Here is a 24,239-nt window from a genome sequence, read left to right as displayed (position 1 = left end):
TGGAGCTCACGTGCGCTTTAATAGTGGGGAGGCTCAGGGGATGGGATCAAGAGCAGCATTTTTATCAAGTTGGTGTAAAAATGAAACAAGATCTAGACATGGTTCTTTACACTGACAGTTACATCAAATTCAAAATCTAAGCAGCAATTTGAATTGTGTATCGTAAAACAAACACAAATGCAGGTTGGTGCCCGGTGCGGTCCGCGGGGCCAGGTTGGCCCTACATCATGGGTGCAGCCGGGAACTGGGGACCCAGGGACCAGCCCTCCTTGCAGTAAGCAGGAGCAGGGTCTGGTTGATGGGACCCCTGCCGGCAGGCCTGGGCAGCACATGTGCACAGTAGAAAGAGAAGGTGTGGTGCCCCCCAGGAGCCTGCCATCTTCACAGGATGGGGACCAGCCCTGGGGGTCTTTCCCAGGAATGTAATAAATATGAGAATCTAAATGGAGAAACAATAACCAACCAGCGTGGCCAACTCCACATGGTACAAAAGGCTCAGCCCGGCTCTGCCGGTCCCACTGGCTCTTCACAGACCAAAAGTGTCTCTGAGTCAGCAGCTCTGGGGTCCCCTGGTGCCCACTAGGATGTGGCGGGTAGATGGGACATGTGTCACAGTCCTACTTTAGCAGCCCCCAGGGGAGGTGGTGGTACTAGGCCGTGGGCAGGTTCCACCAGCGGGACCTTCCCCAGCCCCTGCACACCAGGAATGGGTGTGGGGTGTCGGCATGGTCCCTGGTGATGGGCCCAGCAGTGGCTGGGAGCCTAGCCTTCCCGCACACTCACACGAGGCTCAGCCAAAGAGCTGTGGATGATGCTGATGATGGACTCCAGGCCACTGCCCTCTAGCAGTGTGCGGTGGTCACCCTCGATGACATGCACAGACACCTTCCCATCACACACCTGCGGGCAGTGACTGTGTGAGCCAGGTATCATGACAAGACCATATCTGGCCACCGGCCCTGGGTGTTGCCTCCTTGCTCACCTGTGAGAGGTTGTAGTCAGCACCTAGATCCTCACCATAGGCGCCTCCGGTCTTGGCCCGGAGCAGTGTCACATTGCCGTGGTACTTGGCCTTAGGTGTGTACTGCTCGATTGCACGCAGCTTGTGGTAGAAGGACAGAGCGGCAAAGCTCAGCTCCCGGCGACTCAGGCCCTGGTGGCTCTGGGTGATGAGGTCCACAGCGGCAGCCACACGGTCCTCCAAGCCCTTTAGTGGTAGCAGTGCCTCCAGTACCTACAAGAGAGGCTCTTGAGTGTGGGAGCAAAGCCCGCTCGACCCCAGCCGTGTCACAGGGTCAGAGAGCCTGACCTCAACCTGTCCAAACCCGACTCACCCTGTTGTGCTCAGCATCAGTGAACTGCTGCACGAAGAAGCATATGGCCTCCGCCTCGGCCTCTGCCTCACAGCCTGGGGTCATCTTCGCACGATAGCTCTACAGGGGAGGAGGGCAGTGGCTGTAGCACAGGAGTGGCCCTCCAAGAGCTGGACAATGGGGCGATCCCACCAACTGGCTTACCTGGGTGTATGCCAGCACATAGGTGTGCGAGCCATCAAACAGGAAAAGGCTATTGTTGGCGGGGGCTGGCCCCTGCTGGGCCTGCAGCTGGGAGCACATCTCGAAGGCTACACAGGCACCATAGGAGTAGCCAGCCACACGGTAGGGCCCCTCAGGCTGTACCTGCTTGATGCAGTCGATGTAGTAGGCGGCCAGGCTCTGGATGCTGTCCAGTGGGGCAGCTGCAACAGTGGCACTGGGTGCTCAGCAAGCAGGGAGGGGTACCTTGAGCTGGGACCACCCCAAGAGGTGTAGACATGTACCTTGGGTGCACTGCAGGCCATAGGTCGGCACGCTGAGCTTGGCAGCCAGGTTGTGGAACACAGTGGTAGAGCCCTCGATGGGGTGCACCAGGAAGAGTGGCCGTTCAGCACTCTGCACTGAGTTGAGCCGTGTCAAGGTGGGGCCCTCAGGGTTCACCAGAAGCGTACTCAGGTTCAGCTGGGCCTGTGGCCGGGTCTGGATGCCCTCCTTGGCCTTGGGGGACGCCAGCTCTGCAAGGACAGAGCAGATGTCAGGCTGGCTCCCACATGTGTACATTGAGCATCCCCTGCTGCCACCCTCTCCCCGACTATCACCCTGCACGCACCACTGGCTGGGCCAGGCTTGGAGGACAGCTCCTGAAGCTTCTGCAGTGTGAGCTGCCGCACCTCACGCATAGATAGCACCAGGTCAAACTCGCGCTCCAGGGTCTGGCGCACCTCCACGCCCATGAGCGAGTCCAGACCCAGGTCCGCAAGTGAGGTGTCCATGTTGATTCCAGCCAGATCACGGATGCCTGGGGAGGGAAGTATGGAGCACCATTCCAGAGCGCCTGGGGTGGGCTGGTGTGGGTGGGCACCAGGCTGAGATGAGAGGTGCCATGGCTCGGGGCTGATCTGTGCACCTTCGCCAACTGCAGCGTAACTGCCAGTCAGCACACAGCATCTTGCCCAGCCCTATAGATTACTATATCTAACGGTGACTCATTCCTTCTACAGTTGGGGAAACTAGGTCTTGCCAAGGCCCACCTTGGGACAAGGCCTTTAGGGGAGAGTCCACACAGTGCTCACCAAGAATGTGTGCCACCGCCTGTACCAGGTCCTGTTGTCCTTTGCTGTCCTTACGGGCTGCTGCCTTCTCAGCCAGCACAAAGCTGCTGAGGACTGCATGGGGCTGCTGCAGGAAGAGGTCCAGCACTTCCAGGCAGGAGGCAATGCGCTGGGGCAGTGTGCCACCCACGGCTGTGTCACTCTTCCCCATCATGTCCAGCAAAATGCCCACGTCACCAATGGCACCCCACTGCACAGCAAGGCCTGTGGCAAGGGTATGAGGTTGGTAAGTGAGGGCTCTGGGTACACAGGTAGATGGCGGGGGGCAGTGGCAGGGCCTACCTGGGAGGCCATCATGCCGGCGCTGCTCACAGATGCGCTCCATGGTGGAGTTGGCGAATCCGTAGTTGCTCTGGCCCATATTGCCACGGCCACAGCTCACCGAGGAGAAGGCCACAAAGTAGTCCAGCTCAGGGCAGGCTTCCCGGGTCACCCTGTGGGCACTCCCATCACTCTCTGCCAACTGTCATGCCCAGACCCCATCTTGCCCACACCTCCCCTGGAATTGGCCAGAGAAGGCTGCTGCCTGGGCTCCCTGGTTCTCCAAAGACCCCAGCAGAGGCCAGTGTGGGGTGGTGGTGGCGGTGCTGACCTACCTGTCCAAGTTCAGGGTGCCACTGTACTTAGGTCTGTTTACATCCTGGAACTGCTCTGGGGTCTGGTTCTCCAGCATGGCATCCCTCAAGACCTGGGGATAGGCATCCTCAGTACCTGCTGGGCCTCCATCTAACCCTGCTATTGTCACCCTGGTCTTGGTTTTGGAGGGCAGGGGTACAAGAATCCCTCCCTTACCACAGCCAGGTTAAAGATGCCTCCAATTGGCCCGAGCTGCGAGGCCTCTGCGATGAGGGCACGAGCTCCCTCCAGGGAGCTGGCGTCTCGGGTGGACACTAGTACTTGGACACCCCGGGTCCTCCAGTCACTGACCTGCTTGGCCTGGTATCCTGTGGGACATGGGGCTTGGGGCTAGGATGGGTGGGGAGAGAGGTGCAGCCTCCAGGAAGGATGGGTGTGCGCCCCTCACTCATCCAGGCTGGCCCCCTACACACCCTCGCCTGCCCACCTGTGCGAATCCCAGAGCGAGAGGTCAACACAAGCTTCTGGGCCCCTCGAAGCAGCAGCCACTCTGCCAGTTCAAGGCCAAAGCCGCCCAGGCCGCCCGTGATGATATAGGTCTTATGAGATGGACAGAATGTCTTGGAGATGGCAACCATGGGGACTGGCTGTGCTCCCTGCAGGCTGCATTCTCGCTCTTCCTCGTGTACCTGTGGCCAAGCAGGAGTCACTCAGACGCTCCATGAGGGCCAGAGCCACTGGGCAGCTGGAGCCAGGGGATGTGGGTGCTCCCCCTCACCTGGACAAGGACTTTGCCAATGTGCTTCCCCTGGGCCATGTAGCGGAAGGCATCTTCCACCTTGGCCTTGGGAAACACAGTGCACTTAAGGGGCTGCACCACCCCATCACGGATGCCAGCCTGAAGGAGGGCCGACACCTCTTGCCACTGGGGGTTGTTTTCCTCCATGAGTGCATCCAGCAGGATCCCGTGGAAGGTGACGTTCTTCAGGAAAATGCCCATGCCTGGGCAGGAGGCCATATTCATTAGAGGAGCTGCCCAACAGGGGGCTTGCCAGCCACTGCCTACCCCAGGTGCTGCCTGCCTCACCTAATGGGTGGTTGTTAGAAAGGTCAAATTTGCCAATTTCCAGGAAGCGGCCATGCTGAGCCAGGCACCTTACGCTGGCCTGCAACTTCTCTTCCGCCAGGGAGTTGAGGACCAAGTCAACGCCTAGGCAGGGAGACAGGGCCTTAGGGTCACACCACTGTTCCCCAGAGCCCCCACCCGATGGACCAAATCTCCTGGGGTAGGGGGCTCAGGACAGCACTCACCCTTCCCGCCTGTGTGTAGCATCACATGCTGTTCAAAAGACGTGTCCCTTGAGTTGGCGAAGCTGGTGTCATCAAGCTGGGGGAACCTGGCCTTGAGGTAGGCCCGCTTCTCAGCTGAGCCTGTAGGGCAAGGTGCCAGGTAGGTTGTAGGCCAGGTGGGCCTTGGGGGCCAGGGCACACAGGGAAGGGTGGGACCTTACCTACGGTGGTAAAGACACGGCAGCCCAGGCTGAGGGCAATGGCAATTGAGGCCTGGCCCACCCCGCCTGAGCCTGAGTGGATAAGCACTGTCTCTCCATGCTTCATGCGTCCCCGGGCCACAAGTGCATAGTAGGCAGTACTGTAGACGACGGGCACAGAGGCTGCCTCCTCCAGTGTCCTGAAGACACAGTGCAGAGTTAGCCAGGTCTGGCTACCACACAACATCCTGCAGGGTCTCTACCTGCAGCCCAGCCCACTCACCAACTGGAGGGCACATCCCAGAGGAAGGTTGATGGCAGTAGGACAGAAGTGGCCAGGCCTTCAGAGGGCACCAGCCCCATCACACGCCGGCCTCGTGCATCACGCCCCGAGAACTCCATGCCCAGCAAGCAGTCCCGGTTAAGCGATTTCCCTGGGAGCAGATAAAGGTGAGCCTGATGGTGGTGCCACATTTCCCTTTCATTCTCAGGAGGGGCTGCCCTGGCCTGCCCTACACCCACAAAGCGTCTTGGCTGGCACCTGGGATGGCGTCAGGGGACAGCTTGCCCGTGGCCAGCATGATGTCCCGGAAGTTGAGTGAGGCATAGTACACAGTACACAGCTGCATTTCTGGGCTGATGGGCCGGGCATACTTCAGTGGGGAACAGACCCAGTGGATGGAGGAAAGGTCGCCACGAGTCAAGACATTCACAAAGGCATGTGCTGTCTGCTCCTTGGGCTTGTCTGCGGGAACAGAAACAGGGCTGCCACAGGGTCCAGCTGGCCAGGTTCCCACCTGCCTCAGCCCGAAAAGGACAGGAAGTACTGTGGGCTCACCCTGCTCCAGAAGAAAATGGCGGAAGGCACCCCAGGTCCCATCACGGTATACATTCATCACCAGGTCGCCCTCTAGCACCTTCTGCAGCTCTGCAGAGCCAGGGTCCATCTTGGGGACACGAGACATGCTGCTGAGATTGGACAGCAGGATGCACCTGCAAGAAGCAGAGGCAGTGAGGAGCCGAAGGAAGGCACGGGTAGGGAGGGACAGACAGTGGCACAGCTCAGTGGGTATCCCTCCTACCGAATCCGGTGCCCGCCAGGCTCTTTGCGGAGACAATTCACCATGCCCACCACACCTGAAGTGGGGCAGCCCAGGGCCGTCAGCCACACAGGCCGGGGGGATGCCTCAGCCAGAATATCCTGTAGGGCAAGGCAAGGGTCAGCTGCTGGGTAGTCTCCAGGCTGTGCTAGGGCAGGGCAGCCAGTTCCAGGGCCAGACCTTTAGAGAGTCCACCCATCGGAAGCTGGTGTCCTCTACAGGAAGGAAGATAGGGCTGTCCTGTGGGGCAGGCCGGCGGCACAAGAAGATCGCAGAGCCATAGAATGATGTTTTCAGGCCCACCAGGCGCAGTGCTGTCTTCGAGAACAGACTCTCCCACTCATCCTGAGGGGGTACTGGGTGTCAGCACCTGCCAGCTCAGGCCCCCACCACCCCCACCCAGTCCCGAATCCAGCAGTGGGACCTGGCTCAGGAGGCTGGGCCCGTTCTGTGGTTCCGAGGTGAGGAAGGCCAGCATCTCCCCAAGGGTGTGTTCTCTGAGCACAGTGTGCAGCAGCAGAAAGCCGCCCTCCTTGAGGGCAGCTGCCATGTTAGCCAGGGCCAGGGCCGGGTCCCCCAGAGTGGCCACAGCACTGTTGCACACCAGGAGGTCCACTGTACCCAGGCTGCTGGGGGCAGGTTCCACTGGGTCCCACTGGCCCTGGGCAACCTCATGTTGGTGTAGCTTGTCCTGGGCAGCCTCCAGTGCCTGGGGATGGCGGTCAGTGGCTGTGTAGTCCAGCTGCAGCATGGGGTGGGTGTTGAGCAGGGCTGGGATGCGCGTGTACAGGTGACCATCGCCAGCAAGCACCTGCAGCAAAGGAACAGGTTCTTGGGTCAGCTGCTGCTGAACAAGGGTCCACATCTTGGGCTCTGTGAAAGTCCCTGGGGCAGGGTGGTCACCTATTCCACAGTCTAACTGTGGCTTCCCTGACACCAGAGCCCAGGGCTTCTCAGGATGGCTGTAGGGACTGAACAGACCACACACATGAGCCCCTCCTCAGCCTGACCTTCCTGCCCGGCTGCTGGGTGAATTATCTTACAATTACTAAGAGAGATGCACGGCAGCCCAAGGACTGTGAGCGCAGCTTCCCTGGTCCTGCGGCTCTACCTGGCACCCACCTCTACCACCTTCATTTTCAGGCTAGGCAGGTTCTCCAGGGCTGTGTCCAAGCAGGCCTTGAGTGCTGGGGAGTTAAGGAGGCCACTGAGGAGAGGGTCCTCGGGCAGCAGAGCTCTCTCCTGTGCCAGTGCCTGCTGCAGGTTCCCATTTAGCTGCAGCTGACAGGCAGCTGCCAGCAGTCGGGGCAGTCCCTGCTGCAGGGCTTCTTGGGGTGTTAGGGTTCTATCCAGCTCAGGCACCACCATCTTCAGCCCCTGTTGGGCTGCCTTGGTCTGCAGTGCTTGTGCCATCCCTGGGGAGGAGAGAAAGACTTGAGTTTGAGTTGCCCAGCTACCACCCAGAGCCCAGAGGACAAGCCGACGGCTGAAGGACCCAGGGACTAGCCGAGGGCAGGCGGTGGGGATCAATTCCTTCAAACTAGTGCATGGCCCATTGTGGCAAATGAGGCCTTAAAGCCCCTTGCAGAGACTAGGACAGTTCACAGCCATGCAAACTGGGGGTGGGGTGGGGGCGCGCACGGGGAGGAGAGAAAGGCAGGTGTGGGGTCGGCATGGAGAGGCAGCTCCTGGCTGGCATCTCGCGAGGCCAGGATGACGTCTCACCCTTGCACAGCTGCAGCTCCTCCTGCAGGGCCATATTCTCAGACAGGCACCCTGCCTCCATGTGAGGTGTGAAGCAGAACTTCTCCAGGGTGGGCACCATGTTCTCCTGCTGCCGCCGTGGGGCTGATGTTGTGTGTAGCTGCATGATGTGGACACCACCGGCCACTATTGTGCTCAGAGTGGAGCTCACCACAACGTCAACCACTGTGGGGACAGGCAGGTGAGTGAGGGCAGCACTGGGCAGGATGTAGGCATTGGGGCAAGGGTGCAGTAAGACTACCTTGGGTCTTTATTTTTTTTACCTTGGGTCTTATCTGGCAGCACCTGCACCTTCTGCAGGTGGACAGTAGGGTCGATACGCAGGTCAGTGAAGCGGGTGGGCAGACACAGGCTGCGCTGGTTGCTGTTAAGGATGGTAATCTGCAGCATGGTGTCCAGGAAAGTCACCCAGTTGTCTTTCCAGAGCAGCTTGCCCTGTTCACCTGAGGGAGGACCTTGGTCAGAGCCCTGGACTATCTACTCCACCTCATACTGCCAGTGACAGCCATAGCAGTCAGGACTCTGGTGTCTATGCAATGATGATGGGGTGTGCATGCCCACCTCTGGGGCTGGCCTCGAAGATGCCCTGGAAGTGAGGGCCATAGTCATAACCACGCAGCCGCAGCTCCTTGTACACATCCAATGGAGATAGGCAGAGAGTGGACACAGGCTCCCTGGGACTCAGGCCTTCTGGGTAGTCGAAGAGCTTGGGGTTGGGGTCCTCCCACTGGTACACCTTCCCTGTGGGCAGGGGTGGCAGGAGAGCCTGAGCACTGGGCAGCTGGCTGAATTGACATGCCCCAGCCCCTGGTGGGCAGCTTCACTCACCGCTCACTAACAGGTTGCCATTGTGAGACACTTCAAAAGTGTGGGCAGCCTCCAGAAGCCGCACCTCCAGGGGTACGGTACCTGTAGAGCACCAAGGTCAGAGCCTGGCTGTGGACCCTCCAGCTGTCCCCACCCGACAGCGCCCTCACCTGTCTTGGGCAGGATGGTGGCCTGGTGCAGTGTCACACCCTCAAACACCACAGGTGTCTGCTCTACGGCTAGGCTAAGGCTGCGAGCCAGAGTCTTCCAGACGAGGAACAAGTAGCCAGTGGCAGGGAAGAGGACACGGCCATCAATGCAGTGGTCTACCAGGTAGTGATCAGGGGACTCGGGACTGGTATCTGTAGGCAAAAACAAGCCTCAGGGCCTGTATGCCAACAGGTCCAATAAGGAAAGGTCCATCCACCCACCTCTGGGCCCTCACCAATGTTGTAGATGGTGGCGGAGGAGGAGCTTGAGCCATTTGGGAAATCCTCTGCAGCTGGTACATCCCAGGTCTGGCTGTGGTCCCACTTGATGTGAGGGGAGATGAGGGGGGTTCCTCGGGGTGCTGGGAACTCCACAGGAGGTAGTAAGCCATTAGGGTTGACGTCAATGCTGGTGTGGGGAAAGGGGGGGTGAGCAGCAATAGCTATCTGGCTTGGGGGTAGGGTCCAAAGGAAAAAGGGGGAGGCCCACAGCTAGAATGCCACCAAGGTACTTGGTTCAGCTACCTGATTCCCACAGGCCACCTGCCCATACCACTGCAACTCTGGGGGCTCACCCTGCAAGGTGGAGCTTCCCAATGTTGGTAAGGAAGAACTCAAGGTTGTTCTTGTGGTCCCTCTTCATCAGGGGTACAATGGTGCAGCTGGGCTTCAGGCCCCGCTTCAGGACAGCCTGCAGGCAGGCAGAGGTTAGAGGGCTCCCTACCACTTCTTCCCTGCTGTCAATGCCAGTCCACCCATAGCCCAGTGTGCACCTGCAGTAGGGCGTGGGGTGCAATCTCCACCACCACAGCATCCTCAGGGATGTGGCGCAGAGCCTCCTGGAATAGCACTGGGCTCACCAGGTTGTTGACATTATATTCCGCAGAGAAGGTGTGGGCCAGGGTGCTCTGCCAATGGGCCTCAGGGATGGAAGTGCTGAGCCAGCGGGCAGAGCGCGGCTGCGGGGCCCGGATCACCTGCACACAGGAGCAGGGTCAGCACAGGTGGTGCAGCTCTTTGGCTCCCATGGGGCCTTGTGCACACCACGGGCACCCACCTTCTTGAGCGCAAGCAGCAGCGTGGGTGCAATAGCCTCCATGAAATAGGAGTGGAAGGCGATGCCGCCTGTCTGCACCTCCTTGGCGAACACTCCTTCCTGCTTCAGCTGCTCCACGAACTTGCTCACTGCAGCCTGGGGCATCAGGAGAGATGAGAGGGGCCCTGGCCTGGCTTGCCTGGTTGGGCACGCACCCAGTTCCATCTACCAAGCTCAGGTTATGGGGCAGGGCAGGGAGGGGAGCCCACCTGAGAGGGCAGGGACAGGTCTGGTGACAAGTGTGGCTTAGGTCAAGGCCTCTCAGAACTTGATAGGTACAGACTGAAGCCTCACAGGGCCACCTCATCCCTGAAGGCAGGCCCACCTGAGGTCCGGAGATGGTCACTGTGTCCTCAGAGTTGTGGCAGGCGGGGACGATGCCAGGGGGACAACGCTGTTTACACTCCTCCCAGGACAAGCCTGTGAGCAGAACTGGTCTCAGAGGACAGCCTGAGCTCCCACCAACTACTCTTTCTGACCAGAGAGGATGCAGTTGTGGGCACAGTGTGGAGCCAGGAGCACTGGCCTTAATGACAGAGAGAGTCTAATGACAGCCTCCAAGAACCTTCTCAAGCCGCTTTCACCCGTCTCCTTTGCTTCCAGGCAGAGGGGTTATTATGGGGGTGACTCCTGAGGCCAGTCCCTGACAGTGATCCTAGAGGGACTACAGGGGCCTGGGCCTCACCACCCTGCCCTAATGGGCCTCACAGGTGGCAGAGGAACAAGCTATTACCAGCCAGTATCTTGTAAGTGGACTGTCAGAAAGCCTACTGGCCCTGGGAACTTCCACACAGCTATCTGGGCAGCACGGCCTCCGGGGGGTGGGGTGGGGGTGGGCAACCCATTCCCCTTTTGGAAGTGCCAGAAGCCTCTTTCCAAGGGGCCTAGGGGTCTATGGAGGAGTTGAGGGGGTCACAGGTTGATGCCTACCCACAGCAGCCATGGTGCCTGATGGGAGGCTGGCTTCCTTGACACATTGGCCTCTCCAGTAGGCTGCAAGCACAGCCTCCTCCTGGGAGACACAGCCATCGGCATAGGCACAGGCCACTTCCCCCAGCGAGTGCCCGATGATCCCATCAGGTTTAAGGCCCACAGAGGTTAGCAGGTCTAAGAGAGCAATCTGTAGACAGGGAAAGGACACATCACACTGGCCTCTGGGCTACCCTGCCCAGCCCCTTTGGTCTCCCAGGCCACCTGCCGTTATGCCAGCCTCTGAGGTCTTCCTGCTAGGCATAAGAGAAGCCCTCTTCTGCCTCAGACCCCATGCCCATGAGCTGGACAGACCACAGTCACTGCAGCGCGAGAGGCTCTGATGACAGGAGTGCCCCAGGGCCTAACACCAGGCAGGTACTCACCTGGATGGCAGTGAGGCTCACAAGAGCGTGGACGACATCATCATAGGTGTTTTCCTCTGTGCTCAGCACCAAATTGGACACCTTCAGTCCAACTGGCTTCAGGGCCTCATCAGAGCGCAGGATGGAGTCACGGAAGCCATTCAGACGCATGAGGCTCACTCCCATCCCATACCATTGTGTGCCCATCCCTGTGTCAAAGAGTAACAGTAACTTGGCCAGTGCCAACCTGCCCTTCACCCTTCAACAGAGGGGCTGGACCTTGGGGAGCCACTGAGGGTGTGGGTGCAGGTTCGGGCTTACCTGAGCAAATGAACCAGAGTGGGCGCTTGCCCGAAGGCACCTGCTGCACTTCCTGGCCACCACCCTCCACACCCAGCACGGCATAACCCCTGAAGGGCATGGCTGATGGTGGGGTGGCTGCAATGTCATTGAGCATGCTCACAAAGGCTAGGTCCTGGTTGTGCTGGCAACCCTGTTCCAGCAGGCTCTGCACAGCCTCTAGGGTCCGCCCGCTGGCCCGCAGCAGGCGAGGCAGGGCTGCATCAGGGGCAGGTGCAGGGGGCTGCTTCTTGTTGGGCTGGAGGATGACGTGCACGTTGGAGCCTCCAAAGCCAAAAGAATTGATGCTCACGTTGCCACCGCGAACAGGCAGAGGCCGGTCCACCACCTGCAGCCGCCCGTCAGTCAGGGCTGGGATCTCAGAGTTGGGGGTGTGGAAGTGCAGGTTGGGGGCCCAGAGCCCATGCTCCAGGCATAGCAGAACCTGTAGCCAGAGTACATGCAGGTGGGCAGCTGACCCTGCAGGGCTCAGCCACCACAGGGGACCAGTGGTTGTCCTCAGCCTAGCACCAAGCAATGAGGTGTTTGGCATGGATCCTTGCCCCTGGGCCTTTGGGTTCACCAGGGTCCCTGTCACTTCCCAGGTGTATGTGGACACCAGATGGAAGGGCTGCAGGCTTGAGCATAAGCCAAAGGATGGTAAATCCTCTAGGCTACCATACCAGTCCTCATGCACAGCCAGCTAATCAGTGAGGACACAGAGGTGTACAGGAGGGGACCCCAAAAGGGGCACTGGTCCGTCCTGACTCCAAAATCTCCACTGCTAAGCCAAGGTGGCTAAGTAAACACCCACCTGTTTGGCCAGCTGCTTTCCTGTCTGCCCTCCACCCCACCTGAGTTTTCTGTGGATGGGCCCCAAGAGCAGCTCAGCTCAGCAGAATGTGGAAGATAGCATGGGGGCTCCTGGTGGCAAACCTGGCTTCCACTAGGCAAGATAGGTATGTGCTGCCTACTCTGCATGGCTGTCCAGCACCAAATCAGTTCTGCTCTGCTACTTACCTTGGCCAGACCCGCAAGCCCCGAGGCAGGCTCTGGGTGCCCCATGTTGGACTTCGTGGACCCAATCAGCAGTGGGTCCTGACGGGAGGTACACAGGGCCCGAGTGATGCTGTTCAGCTCCTGGGGGTCTCCCACCTGTAGGGGATGTGGAGTCAGGGCTCCAGCCAGGGAACTCGCCAGTGTGGGTGGGGTGGGGAACACAGGGCCTTCACCTTGGTGCCTGTGCCATGGGCTTCGATATACTCAAGGGATTCTGGCGCTAGTCCAGCTGGCAGGTACAGGGAGCGGATGAGCTGCTCCTGGGCTTCTCCAGAGGGGAACGTCACGCCTGTAGGAGTCAGGGGTCTGTAAGGCCTAAGCGTCCCCATTACCTCATCTGCGGCAGCCTGGTACTACCACCCCCATGCTCACCCTGTTCCTTGGAACCATCTGTGTTGGTGCCAGCATTCAGGATAGTGGCGTACACCCGTGGGGCCAAGGACTTCTTGGTCAGCAAGACAGCCACCACAGCCTCTGAGCGGCAGTATCCACTCCCTAGGCCAGAAAGCACCTCAGTGGGGCTCAGCCCACCCAGGAGGATGGGTGGTGGGTGAGGTGTCCTGCTCAGCACTTCAAAGATGCTGTCTGCTCTGGGAAGGGGACCCCAGGGCTGCTGGGACTCTGCAGGGTGTCAGGTGGAGCTGCAAGAGGCAGGCAGTATGGAAGGGAGCCTTGCTCAGGCTTCCTGCTGCCCTCACCTGTTTCATCGAAGGACTTGCACATGCCCTCGGGGCTGAGCATGCCCAGCTTCATAAACTGCACAGAGGTGTTAGGCTTGAGCAACACGTTGATGCCACCCACGATGGCAGCTGGGCACACCCCACTGCGGATGGCCTCGTAGGCATTCTGCAGTGCCATCAGGCTAGAGGAGCAGGCTGTGTCCAGGGCGACGCTGGGCCCTGTGGACATCGTACAAGAAGGTGTGACTGTCAGGCCCTGAGTACTTCATTGCCCCTTTCCGACCCCAGTGAGTCAGACACGTGTGAAGGGTTGGCCCAAACCCCTGGGGCCTCTGCTACTGTGTGAGGACCTCCAAGACCCAAGACTAGGCTCAGCCACCCCAGTTCCCAGAAGACTACGAAAAAACCCACCTTTGAAGTCAAAGGAGAAGGAAATGCGGTTGGCCATCATTGCACGCTGGCAGCCCACCATGCTGTAGCCCACAAGCATCTCTGGATCTCGGCTCAGGGCCTCTGAAGCCTCTGAGCCACTCACACCCACCCAGACACCGGTGTTCGTCCCTCGGAGTGAGGCTGGGTTGATACCTGCAGGAGTAGGAGTCAAAACTGACACTCTAACATGGCTCTGCAGAGGAAGGACCCAGCCCTGGGCTTGGCAGGCTCGGGCAGGGGCTCTGGCCCAGCAGGCCTCAAAGGGCCTGGGAGTGTGGGTGGTTCTACCAGGGCATTGGGACAGAGAGGTGGGGGGTGCCTGGACTTGCCAGTTAAGGTAGGGCTGAAAAGCAAGAACCAGGACACAGAGGAGATGGGGCATCAGGGATCAAGTGGGTCCCCAACGCCTAGGTTGGGTGGCGGCCAGAAGGACAGAGGACACCATTGTCCCCAGGCAAATCCCTTGGCCTTTTAGCGGGTCTGAGGAGCTTACTGTCCAATGAGCACCCCAGCTCCAAGGGCAGCTTGCCCCAGCACAGACTCAGATAAGTAGATACAAGGAGACAAAGGCTAAGTGTCTGGGCTAGGAAAGGAGAGGACAGTGGACAGCCCCCAGGGAGTTGTGCCCAAGGCCTCGGGGTGGAGCCTGGGCAGCAGGAAAAGCCTGAGGCAAAGGCCTGCTCTGCCACCGTGGAGGCAGCTCAGTCTTACCTCACCGGGTTGGCAATGGACCTAAGGGTATGTGCAAGTGAACCCCATCTGCCTTAATGGCAACTCTGGGCCAGCCAGCATCTACTGACCAGAGGCCTTGGGGAGAGACAGGGTGGCAGAGGAGCAGGGTTATCAGGAGCAAAAGTGGAGGAGGAGTGGAGGCAGTACTTGGCCCTCTCTGAACAGGGACCCTGCAGTGGAGGGTAGATGTACAGTGGCCACAGTGTGGGCAGCAGAAACTGAGCCACCCTGCCCTGACACTGCTCTACTGTCAGTCCTGCCCTTACCCCAAGACCAAACATGGGGAGTGAGTTAACTGGGGCCCCGGGCATGTCTGGGACAGTGCCAGTGTACAATTGTGAAACGGGCTGTCAGGCGCCCCTGCCTCCTAAGCCAGTGGCCCCAGGTTAGGCCAGAATGAAGATAAGACCAGGGAAGCTGGGCCAGGCCATGCTCCACTTGTGAGGTTCTTAGAGCCTAAAAAATATTGTGGACACTGCATATTTTTCTTTTTTTTGCAACACAGGATGGAACCTAGGGCCTCAAGCACAGTAGGAAAGAGCTTTGCCACCAGCCTGGCTCGTGCCCTGTCAACGAGACTCTGGAAAGCAGAAGCTAGGAGACCAGCAGCTCCACTACAACCCACCTGCGTCCACAATGGCCTCATAGGTGACCTCCAACAGCAGCCGGATCTGAGGGTCCATTGTATGGGCTTGCTTGGGGTGGACTCCGAAGAAGGAGGCGTCAAACTTGGATAGGTCCTTCAGCTTGCCACACCGCCGGGGCAGGCCATAGAGCCCTGTGGGACAAGGCAGATGTCTTTCTCCTGACAGAGGCACCCACAGGCCTCACAGGCCCCTGCAGCCAGGGTAGAATCCGGGAGGCTCCCTGGGATGGGTAGACACTAGCTCTTGATAGAACTGGTGACCCTAGCCTGATCTCCAAGAAGGATCCCCTGCCAAAACACATAGAACCCCACTGGAAGACCCTCTGAAGGGCTAGAGGCTGACTGGGGCCCACCATGCTGACTCACACACTTGTCTATCAGGTAGAGCTGCTCTATGGGGCATGAAAGAGTCAAACCATCGTCTCTGAGCACCTAGTTGCCTGACTGTTGGCTCCCGACATAGGCAGGAACAATGCAGCCAAAAGGTTGACCAGGCTACAAGTCATTAGCAAGGGAAAGGGCAAAGCTGGCTCTTAGCCCCTCTGTAGCACTCACCTGCCTTCCATCGTCGGTCATCATCTGTGACCATGTCCACACCACCAATGAGGTTGGCCCAAAACTCATGTAAGTTTTCTGACTCGGGCAGCTTCCCGGACATACCAGCAATCACTACCTCCTCCATGGCTCCTCTCTGCAGGGAGGTAGCACAGGCCCCACACGTGGTCAGAACACACCCTATCCACAGTCTCAGCACCCATAATGTGGCTACTCTCACATGTCCAGCACGATAATTAGGGTGTTTAGGGGCTGGCTAGAGGCTCAGGGTAGGTCCCAAGTCGGCTGGTGCGGCTCCCCTGAGGGTAGGGATTGGAGGCCAGGAGCTCCGGGTCCCGCCCCCACCTCTCAATGAGTGGGCTAGGTGTTGGGGTCTTAGCACTGGCCTGGCATTTGAGGCCTTGACCCGAGGTGAACCCACAGTGCCTACTGCCCTACAATCTCTTGCTACTGGGCCCTCCACCCCAGGCACAGAAGCAGGCAGGGTATAGAGACCACCTAGTCCCAGCACTGAGGGAGAGCAGAGGCGCCACCTCAGGCCACTGAGGGGCTGTGCGGTCCCCTGTGCTGGGGGGGTGGAGGTCGCTCCCACCCAGACCGGGCTAGATGCTGGGCCAGGAAGGGACCTAGGCGACAGGCCTGAGCACTGTGGGGTGCCAAAGTCTGGCGGAGGTAGGGGAAAGGTGTCCCCGGCCGGTAGGACTCTTCCAGCAACTTGGGGCACCGGTCTTGCCAGATGCGCTCAGGTAAGGCCGTGCCCAGGCTGAGACGGCAGCGGGCTCCGGGCCCAAGTCCCCGAGGCACCTGCCCTAGAGTCCTGAACCGGCCCAGAGAACTCAGGCCGCGCGGCAGCGATGCTGCGTGGAGGATCCTGCGCCGCCCCAGAGCGAGGGGAGAGGCCGGGCCAGCCCAGCCATTTCCGCTGAGCCCAGGGCCTCGTGCGCTCCCAGCGCCGCACCCAGCTCCTCCCCAACTAGCGCTGGTGCCCCGCGGTGAAGCCCCTGTACTAGGAAGGCCCCGGATATCCACGCGGGTCGGCGCAAAGTCGCGGCGCCCACCCCCACCCCCCGCGGCCTGGCGCCCACGTGCCGGGGCCTCCCCCCACTCCACCTCCCCCCCCCCGCACTGATCGGGGGGCGGCGCCGAAACCGCAGGGCCCAGAGCCCGCAGCCTTTGTGGACGCAGGGTCGGAGGTCGGCACCCACCCGCCGAACCCAAGAAAGTCACCCGCCCTTGCGCTCCAGCCGGGGTCGGATCCAGACCCTGGGGCCCCGCGGCGCCGCGTACCTGGACCAGGCGGCTGGCGGGGACGAAGAGAGCGGAGCGCGGCTGGAGGAGCGAGGGGCGCCGCTGCGTCTCTCTGGCTCCCTCTAGGCCGCGCTGGCGCTATTTAAACCGCGGCCATCCCCGCGCGGCCACGCCACATGGGCTGACAGCTTGGCTGCGCCGCCCAGGCCAATGAGCGTCGGGGCTGCGCCCCAGGACCCGGCGCGCCGCCGCCGTGGGGTGATGCCCGCGCGCGCCGCCCCCCGTCCGCGTTCGCTTCCGTTCCCGCGCGAGCCGGAGCACAGAGTACAGTTCCGAAGTCCCCGTGTTCGCGGGCCACGTGGGCGCTGCACGCCGGTGATGCGAGATGGGAGTGCTTGGGCCACACTGGGGACTATGCGGGAACCATGTAGGGTCACGCGGGGGGGACAACTCGAGCTCTAGCCTCGGGTACGAGCCCGCGTCCCCGCATTCGCTCAGCCTTCGCGGTGCGCGCGGAGCTGGAGGCGTGGCCTGCTTCTCTGCCGTAGCCAATCGAATTTTGGAGTTCTACGCATTGGGCCAATGGCGGCGCGCGAGTGGGCGTTGCTAGGCGATAGGGTGATGGCCGGCGGCAGGCCGCTCGGCGCTGCGCAGGCCGCGGTAGAGCTCGGTCGTTGACCCTGGCTGAGGGCGCAGAGGGCCGGGTTACTCCCGGTCATCGCTGCGCGGCCACCAGTGCTCCTAGGTGCGGCCACCCGGGGAACTGGGGATGCAGACCGCGCATCCCAGAGCCGGCGCAGGAGCGGGGCGCCAGACCAGAGGCCAGGGAAATGAGAACAAAGAAGCAGCTGCTGCCTCCTAGGGAGGCCCCGAGCTTCCAGCGCCCACTCTTCCTAATTGCTATGCTCAAAGGGTTACTTAACTTTCAGGGAAAAATCCAAAACAAAACTGGCAACCCAAAGAACCAGATGGGCCCTAGTATTGGGGCTCACCAGAGAGCTCAAAAAGGTGTCCTGTGGTCCTTGGCTTCCCACCTGCAGGCCCCGATCACGTCGGAAGAGCCTTTTCTCAAGAATTGAGCAGACCTGAGAGACATAGCCATTTTGGCTGACTTTGTTTCCTGCTGCAGCCACCCAGTGTCCCAGGGCCATGCCACACTGTCTGGCTGACCTTTTCCCATGGGTCTCTTCGGGTTTGTCAGGCATTCCAGACCCCTAAGTGCTTCTCACGGTGGTGTTGCCAGTGGTGGGCAGTGGGTGGACAAGGGCTCTGCACTCTGCACCCTTCGGGTCAGGTGTTGGGCTGAATCCAGAATCTGGACCTGTCCAAATGATCGTCATTTGGAACTCAGTTGGGGGCTCTGCAGGGGGAACATTGTTGCTTTTTTAGCCTCTGGAGGTAAATGACCAGGCCTTATTTCAGGAACGCATGTCCTAAAGGGTAGCATGGGCCCCCTGCCCCTGCAAGGCATCTAAGAGGGCAGCATCTTGCTTCCAAGAGCATCAGGAGGGCCTGCCATTGTCTGTGTGCTCAGGTGGAGCAAGTTAAGGAGACTGTGGTAGCCCTTTGTATATTCACCTGGAATAAATGGATGAAACCATTTATAGGGACACACAGGGTGGTGCAAGAGTGCAAGAGAGATTTACATAGTAATGAGACCCAGGCCTGTGATTTCTCAGCTTGCATCAGGCCCTGCTGCTGGTGTGGGGTCTTCCAGTGACAGCTGCCTGGCTCACACAGCTGTGAGCTGGCAGACAGATGTCACCATCCATATTTTACCTGGATTACAGGTTAGGGTCTGGGGCAGCCCCCACCCCATGGTGCTCCCAGAGCAGCTGTCTGCTGGATCAGAAAGAGGAAATGCTACTGGAGGGAGGGCACTTAGGTTGAGATGAAAACCCTTCCTGGGCCCTGCATGTTGGGGAAGAAAAGACCAAGCAAGGGCTCTGGGGAGAGGAAGCGTTGACAGGCCCCTGACAGCATCCTCACGGCCAATGGGGTACATCTGTGGGAGTGTGGAGTGGGGCAGGCTGAGCATCATGATGTAGTTTTCTAGTAGGGCAGTGTCAGTGCGTTTCCTGTGACACTTGAAGTGATAGTGTGCCCATGTGTTTCATCCCAGCAGTTGCCCTGGGAACCCAGATGGTAAAATGTTTTACTGTTGTCCTTCATGGGGGACAAGCATGGAAGGCCCTATGATGACCTTTCCTGGGTGACTTCCATCTACAGTACTTAGTGAACACCCAAACATGCCAAATGCACCTGGGCACAGCCACCTGGAGGCCTGGTTCTCAGTGAGGTCCTTCATAAGGCACTGTGTAAGACACACTTTGCAGGTGGGGGGGCATTCTTCTCTCCATGTCACCGGGCTCTGGGGAAGGCCACTGTCATGACCCAGTCAGTGTATGGGTGGCTGTGGGCAGTGACACAGGCAGGTGACAGAGGCCAGACCAAAATCTGGCATGCAGACCTGAGATGGCATTCCCAAGCAAGAGAAATAGACAATGTACCCAGCAGATGTGACAGAGAGGTTTTAATAGCTCTGTGGTCCTCTGAGGAGGCCATCTCAGCAGCATCTGGGAACCTCCTTTTCAGCTCCTGATGCCCCCTGCATGCTCTGTGTGCACCCATCCTTGAAGTGGAAGGAAAAGCGCAATACCAACTCCTGGCCCTCGTGGATCCACTATGTCTGGGGGCCAAAGAAGTCAGTCCTTCATGTTGTAGTTGCGGATCCGGGGGCGTGGCTGACAGCTTTTAGGTCTTACAGAATGAGAAGTGGAGGATCTGGTGGGTCTGGTTCTTGACTGTGCCGCCATCTTCATGCCCTCAATAGCCAAGCTCTCCTGAAATGGCATCCTAATAGGGATCCTATCAGCTTCCGGGTGTCTGTGGGCTGTTGCAGGTGCTAGGGACTCTGCAGGAAAAAGGACAGACAGAACACTGTCAGGAGTGCAGAAAGGGGTGGTCATGGGCCCACAAAGCTGGGGTCCTAGGTGTGGATGGCTCAGACCAGGACCACTTGCTTGCTTTCTTCATGGAAGCTACTGCCCGGCCTTGCTCGAGGGCAGCTTCTGTGTTAGGATCCTGGCCAGGGCTGGGCACAATCCATCTGTGTGGATGTAAGGTCCACAGATGCCCCACACCTCTCCTGGACACTTGGACCTCTGGCTCTGAAACTGCCTTGACTGCTGCCTCCCGTGGACCTGACAAAAGGCAGCTGAGGCAGGAGGATAGCAAGTTCCAACCCAGTCTGAGCAACCTATACCTTGGGAGAGAGCCTGTCTCAAAACAAAAAAACTAAATGGCTGGGAATTTAGCTCTTCCCTTCACTGGGAGAAAGAAGGCCTTGGCTTCAACCCTCAGTGGCAAAAATCAGTTGATCAATCAACCAATCCATGGGAAGGTATAGTTTAGAATTGGCCTGAGGGGGCCTTTGAGCCTCTTCTCAGCTGTCACACACAAGGCGCACTTGAAGATGACGTGTGGTCTGTCCAGTCTCTATGTATAGAGTCTGCCTTTCCTCCCAGACTGGTACTGCTGCCCACAGAAGGATCTGGAGGCCCTGGGAAGTGCTGAGGGTGGCCAAGATGAGCACTGGACAGGGGGCCAACCTGGGCAGTAGTCAGCAGCAGCCATCCAGCCCCAAGCTGTCCAGACCCATGCATAGGTATGAAGTCTGGCCCAGGATAGAAAGAGCCCATTGGGTCTTTGGCTTCATGCTCTGGGACAACACCCAGCTTGCACCTCTCTTCCCACCCTGGGCTGCTGCTGCTTTGCTGTCCTGCAGGCTAGTCAGGGTCACACTCAGACCCTGTGCTCCTTAGCCTCAGGCACCTGCTAGAGTAGGTGGGGGGAGGGGGGACTTGGATGTCCCTGTACACTGCTCCAGGCAGTCCTTTGCCCTGCACTGCCCTCTGGTCAGGGTGTCCTAAGACTGGGCTCTTCTTTGACCAGGTCCTGGTGTCACCACACTGGGGATTGCCTCAAACACAAGGCCCTGGCTATCCTCTGGATGACACAAGGACCCCATGGGCTTTACCTGCTTTAATCCTTGTGCTATGAGGCCTGGGGTTATTTGCAAAAGTAAGTTTAGAGACAAGCGCCAGCCAGAGCCACCGGATTCTCTCTTGGGGGCCAGCTGATGCTGAAGGAAAGGTCTTATGCTACCCATCTGGGACAAAAAGGGGCAGGGAAGACCAAAGCCAGGCAGGTAGCTTCTAAGCAGCCCCCAGAGCTGAGCTAACTCACACCTTCTCCAGAGCAGGCCCAGCATAGCTAGACTGCAAACAGCTCTAACGGGCTGAGGAACCGAGAAAACCCTGCTTTGTAGCCTCTGGTTCCTTTTCAGCCTTTCCCTGTAGTACCCTTGGACCAAGGTGCCAGGTTGTAGGGCACAGTAGCCTTAAGGAACAGAGTTGTATGTGTTAGTCTTGTTTGTTGGCCGACCCCATGCCCAGGGGTGCCCACCTGGTGCTGGTGTGAGGGCCAACCCTACCTTGGCCAGCTGGCCTGTCATCGCTCACCTACCTGTGCTGCCTGCTGCCCAGGCCTTGGGGAGATGATGTGGATGCACACCTTGCTGATGACAGGACCTACACACTGCCTCCTGCCATCTGCTTGGTCTCTGGACTAGGGAGATACTTAAGGCTGTGGGTCTCCAGATCAAGGGAGTGGGACAGAACTTGGTGGTCTCAGCTGTAGCTCCTCCATGGCCTCTCATGTTAAATGAGTCTGCAATGAGATGGTGTCTGCCTCTTCTTTGGGCTGGAAATCTTATGGTCCCTTGGAAAAGAGCTGATCACATCTGGGTGGAGGCGGGCCTGCCTCACAGTCTCCCTTTAGGATGCTAAGGGCTCTGCTCACTGACAGCCCGTGCCAGGGTCCAGCTTTCTGGTCCTCAGTGGTTCTGCCTCAAGCTATGCCTAGGCCTCAGGGCCATTGCCTAAGCCTCCTGCCGCTGCATGAATGCCAGCTGGGTAACACTGGGTAAAGGCTGCCAGGGCTGTGAGGGCTCCAGGAAGGGCTGACAGCAATGTTGTCTGCCTCAGGGTTGGAGGGCAGGGCATCTCAGGATTCAGTTTAAGCTGTGGCTTGGGGCACACATGCCAAAGGCCTGCTGAGGGGGCCGGGGAGATGGCTCTGTAGAATAAGTGCTTGCCTGGCAAGCGCAAGGGCCTGAGTTCAATCCTCGGTTCCGCAAAAAACAACAGCAAAGGCCTGCTGAGCTCACTGTGGCCTCAGCTGGTCCAGTCTTCTCAGTCTCTCTGGCTCCTCTGCCTCTCCTCCTACACAGCCTGTTCACTCGGACCCTCCTCATTCACACCCAAGTTTAGCATTCCTCTAGTAGGAGGTCTCTGGCAGATCATCCTAGCCTTTAAATTTTTTTTCTTTTTTATATGAGCAGTACTGGGGATTGAAAACAGGGCCTTTGCATTGAAATATGCTCCCAGCCCCCCTTTTTTTTTTTCCATTTTTAAACCTTAAGATGGGGTCTTACTAAGTTGCTAAATTGCCCAGATTGGATTCTAACTTGTGATCCTCCTGACTCAGTCTCTCACAGGTGCTGGGATAACAGCTGGGCCACCACATATGTTAAGAAACACTTTGTTTTTTCTTTCATTCATTCATTTGGGTTTTTTGAGAAAGACAGAGTCTTCTGAGAAAGACAGGCTGGCCTTAAACTCCTATGTGGCCCAGGCGAGTCTTGAATTCAGTGACCCTCTTGCCTCAGCTTCCTGGATTGTGGGATCACAGGCAGGTGCCACCATGCTCAGCTTGGAAACACCTTCTTATTAGTGCTTATAAATTCAGTTATATTACTCCAACCTTCATATCTTCCAAACTTTCCTTCCACTGCTAGAATATAGTCCAAGCCTTAGCACAACCCAAATGGTTGATGTGGACAGTGGACATGATCTTGTCCTATAGCCCCAATCCTGAGTCTCTAAAAGTTGCAAGCTCCAAGGGACTCTATGCCTGAGGTGTTCACAAAGTGATAACCTGCACCCCCATGTCTGCATCAACATCCCCTGCCCAACACTACCTCTGGAAGAAGCTTCTGGTGGAGGGACATGGGTTGGGTTCCCGCACCCACCGTGCCCACCTCTCAGGCAGCAAGCATGTGACAGCCTGGGCTGGGAAGCTATGGCAAGAGCACCTGAGTGTGTCAAAGGCAGAAAATGCCTCCATCCCTAGCTTCAGTGACCTCACCTGACTTGCCCTCTGCGCAGGCTGGCTGGGCAATAGCAGGACTGGGCTGTGGGGAGAGTGTAGGGGGCCTTGGTCTGGGCAGCAGCCAGCCCCTAGATACCCACGAAGATCAAAGCCACCAGCCAGGCTGGGAGCTGATCTCCCAATGCTGGACTCTAGGGGTCGGGGAGATGGCTCAGTGGAATAAGCGCTTCCCTGGCAAGCGCAAGGGCCTGAGTTCAATCCCCGGTTCCGCAAAAAAAAAAAAAAAAAAAAAAAAAAAAAAAAAAAGGCCAATGCTGGACTCTGCACCAAGTGTGTGCATGGGTGAGCATCTGGGATAGCTGCAGAGAGCCCGGTCACTTCTACCCATGAAGAAGGGCCTGCTACAGTGGCTGCCAAAGCTCACCAAGTATCTGGGCCCACAGAAGAGCAGGCCTGGGCTTGTTGGAGTGGTCAGGACTTGGGGATGGCTGGGCTGTGGCATCAGGGGTGACTCTCTGCCTCTTGGCTGAGGACAGCTGTGACAAAGTGACGCACATTCCCCTGGACTGCTCAACTTGCCATGGCCAGGCCACAGGCTTCCTCTGAGATCACCCTTCAGAGGTATGACTACTGACCCTTTGGACCCCACAGGCTGGCCCTGCTCCTCTGGACAGAGTCAGGCAGGACAGCATGCCTGTGGCACATGCAGGGTAGCCGCAGACTGCAACTGGGCAGCAGGCTTGGGTCCAGGAGGCCAGGGAACGTGGCCAGGGAACGTGGCCAGTGCTGGACGACTGGGAAAAGGCCACTGAACTAGAAGTAGAACTCCTAGCTCTCCACACCTATCTGCCACCTCTGGCCTAGCAGCAGCCTCAGGCAAGGAGTGGCAGGAGACCACAGGGACTCAAGGTACAGAAGAGCCCAGGCAGATCAGAGGGCATGGTGTGCAGACACCAGCTCCAGCCCACTTGGAGACAGTTAGGTCTGCAGGGAAGAGGGGACCTGCCTGGCAGCAGGAGGCCCGATGTAGGCCTGGTGGGAGCGTACATGCCCAAGGCCACACTCCCTCTGGCTTGGTAAGATACAGACATACTGACTGGAGATGGGCTCCTGGAGGAGGCCACCCCTCCTGCCCTGGCTGCTCTCAGCCCCACTATGCTCAGGACAGATGTTTCTGGAGCAGCTCTTCTACAGGGATGAAGATCATAGCAGAAAATGCATCATTTCCCCAGGGTGGCTGGGCTGTTCTTGGGAAAGGCCTGCTCTCCATCCCTACCCTTCTCCCTGGTTCTTGTTCATGTGGGGACACACATGGGGGCACGTGATATCTCTCCCACCTTGTAGACACAGG

The 24,239-nt window shown here is 58.6% G+C and overlaps 2 protein-coding genes across 6 annotated transcripts in view; both read right to left on the bottom strand.

Annotated features, from left to right (window-relative positions):
- On the bottom strand, window positions 1-17,110 carry Fasn (fatty acid synthase). Its single transcript, XM_004639460.2, has 43 exons — window positions 16,754-17,110; window positions 15,467-15,602; window positions 14,891-15,043; window positions 13,513-13,686; window positions 13,120-13,320; window positions 12,794-12,916; window positions 12,595-12,710; window positions 12,383-12,517; window positions 11,345-11,807; window positions 11,045-11,232; window positions 10,620-10,809; window positions 10,015-10,109; window positions 9,651-9,785; window positions 9,367-9,570; window positions 9,169-9,284; window positions 8,830-9,002; window positions 8,555-8,746; window positions 8,406-8,486; window positions 8,139-8,318; window positions 7,841-8,020; window positions 7,539-7,742; window positions 6,936-7,228; window positions 6,238-6,624; window positions 5,994-6,158; window positions 5,796-5,914; window positions 5,552-5,706; window positions 5,255-5,458; window positions 4,997-5,147; window positions 4,735-4,913; window positions 4,535-4,654; window positions 4,311-4,433; window positions 4,002-4,225; window positions 3,711-3,912; window positions 3,440-3,591; window positions 3,244-3,335; window positions 2,930-3,081; window positions 2,609-2,851; window positions 2,146-2,334; window positions 1,820-2,050; window positions 1,518-1,738; window positions 1,335-1,433; window positions 983-1,234; window positions 1-900 (listed from the first exon to the last, which is right to left on the bottom strand). The coding sequence occupies exons 2-43, from the start codon at window positions 15,591-15,593 to the stop codon at window positions 763-765; spliced, it is 7,521 nt and encodes a 2,506-aa protein (XP_004639517.1). The 5' UTR covers window positions 15,594-15,602; window positions 16,754-17,110; the 3' UTR covers window positions 1-762.
- A 2,128-nt stretch (window positions 17,111-19,238) lies between these two features.
- Window positions 19,239-24,239, bottom strand: part of Ccdc57 (coiled-coil domain containing 57) — a 114,519-nt gene continuing 109,518 nt past the window's right edge. For all 5 annotated transcript variants that reach the window (XM_023699207.1, XM_023699211.1, XM_023699210.1 and 2 more), the window contains one exon: window positions 19,239-19,628. In XM_023699207.1, the coding sequence (XP_023554975.1) occupies window positions 19,420-19,628 (209 nt within the window). In that variant the 3' untranslated portion in view covers window positions 19,239-19,419. The remainder of the gene's footprint in view (window positions 19,629-24,239) is intronic.

The sequence above is a fragment of the Octodon degus genome, unplaced genomic scaffold (genome assembly GCF_000260255.1).
Source record: "Octodon degus isolate 3935 unplaced genomic scaffold, OctDeg1.0 scaffold00112, whole genome shotgun sequence".
NCBI classification, from domain to species: domain Eukaryota; kingdom Metazoa; phylum Chordata; class Mammalia; order Rodentia; family Octodontidae; genus Octodon; species Octodon degus.
This window is presented reverse-complemented; position numbering and strand designations above follow the sequence as displayed.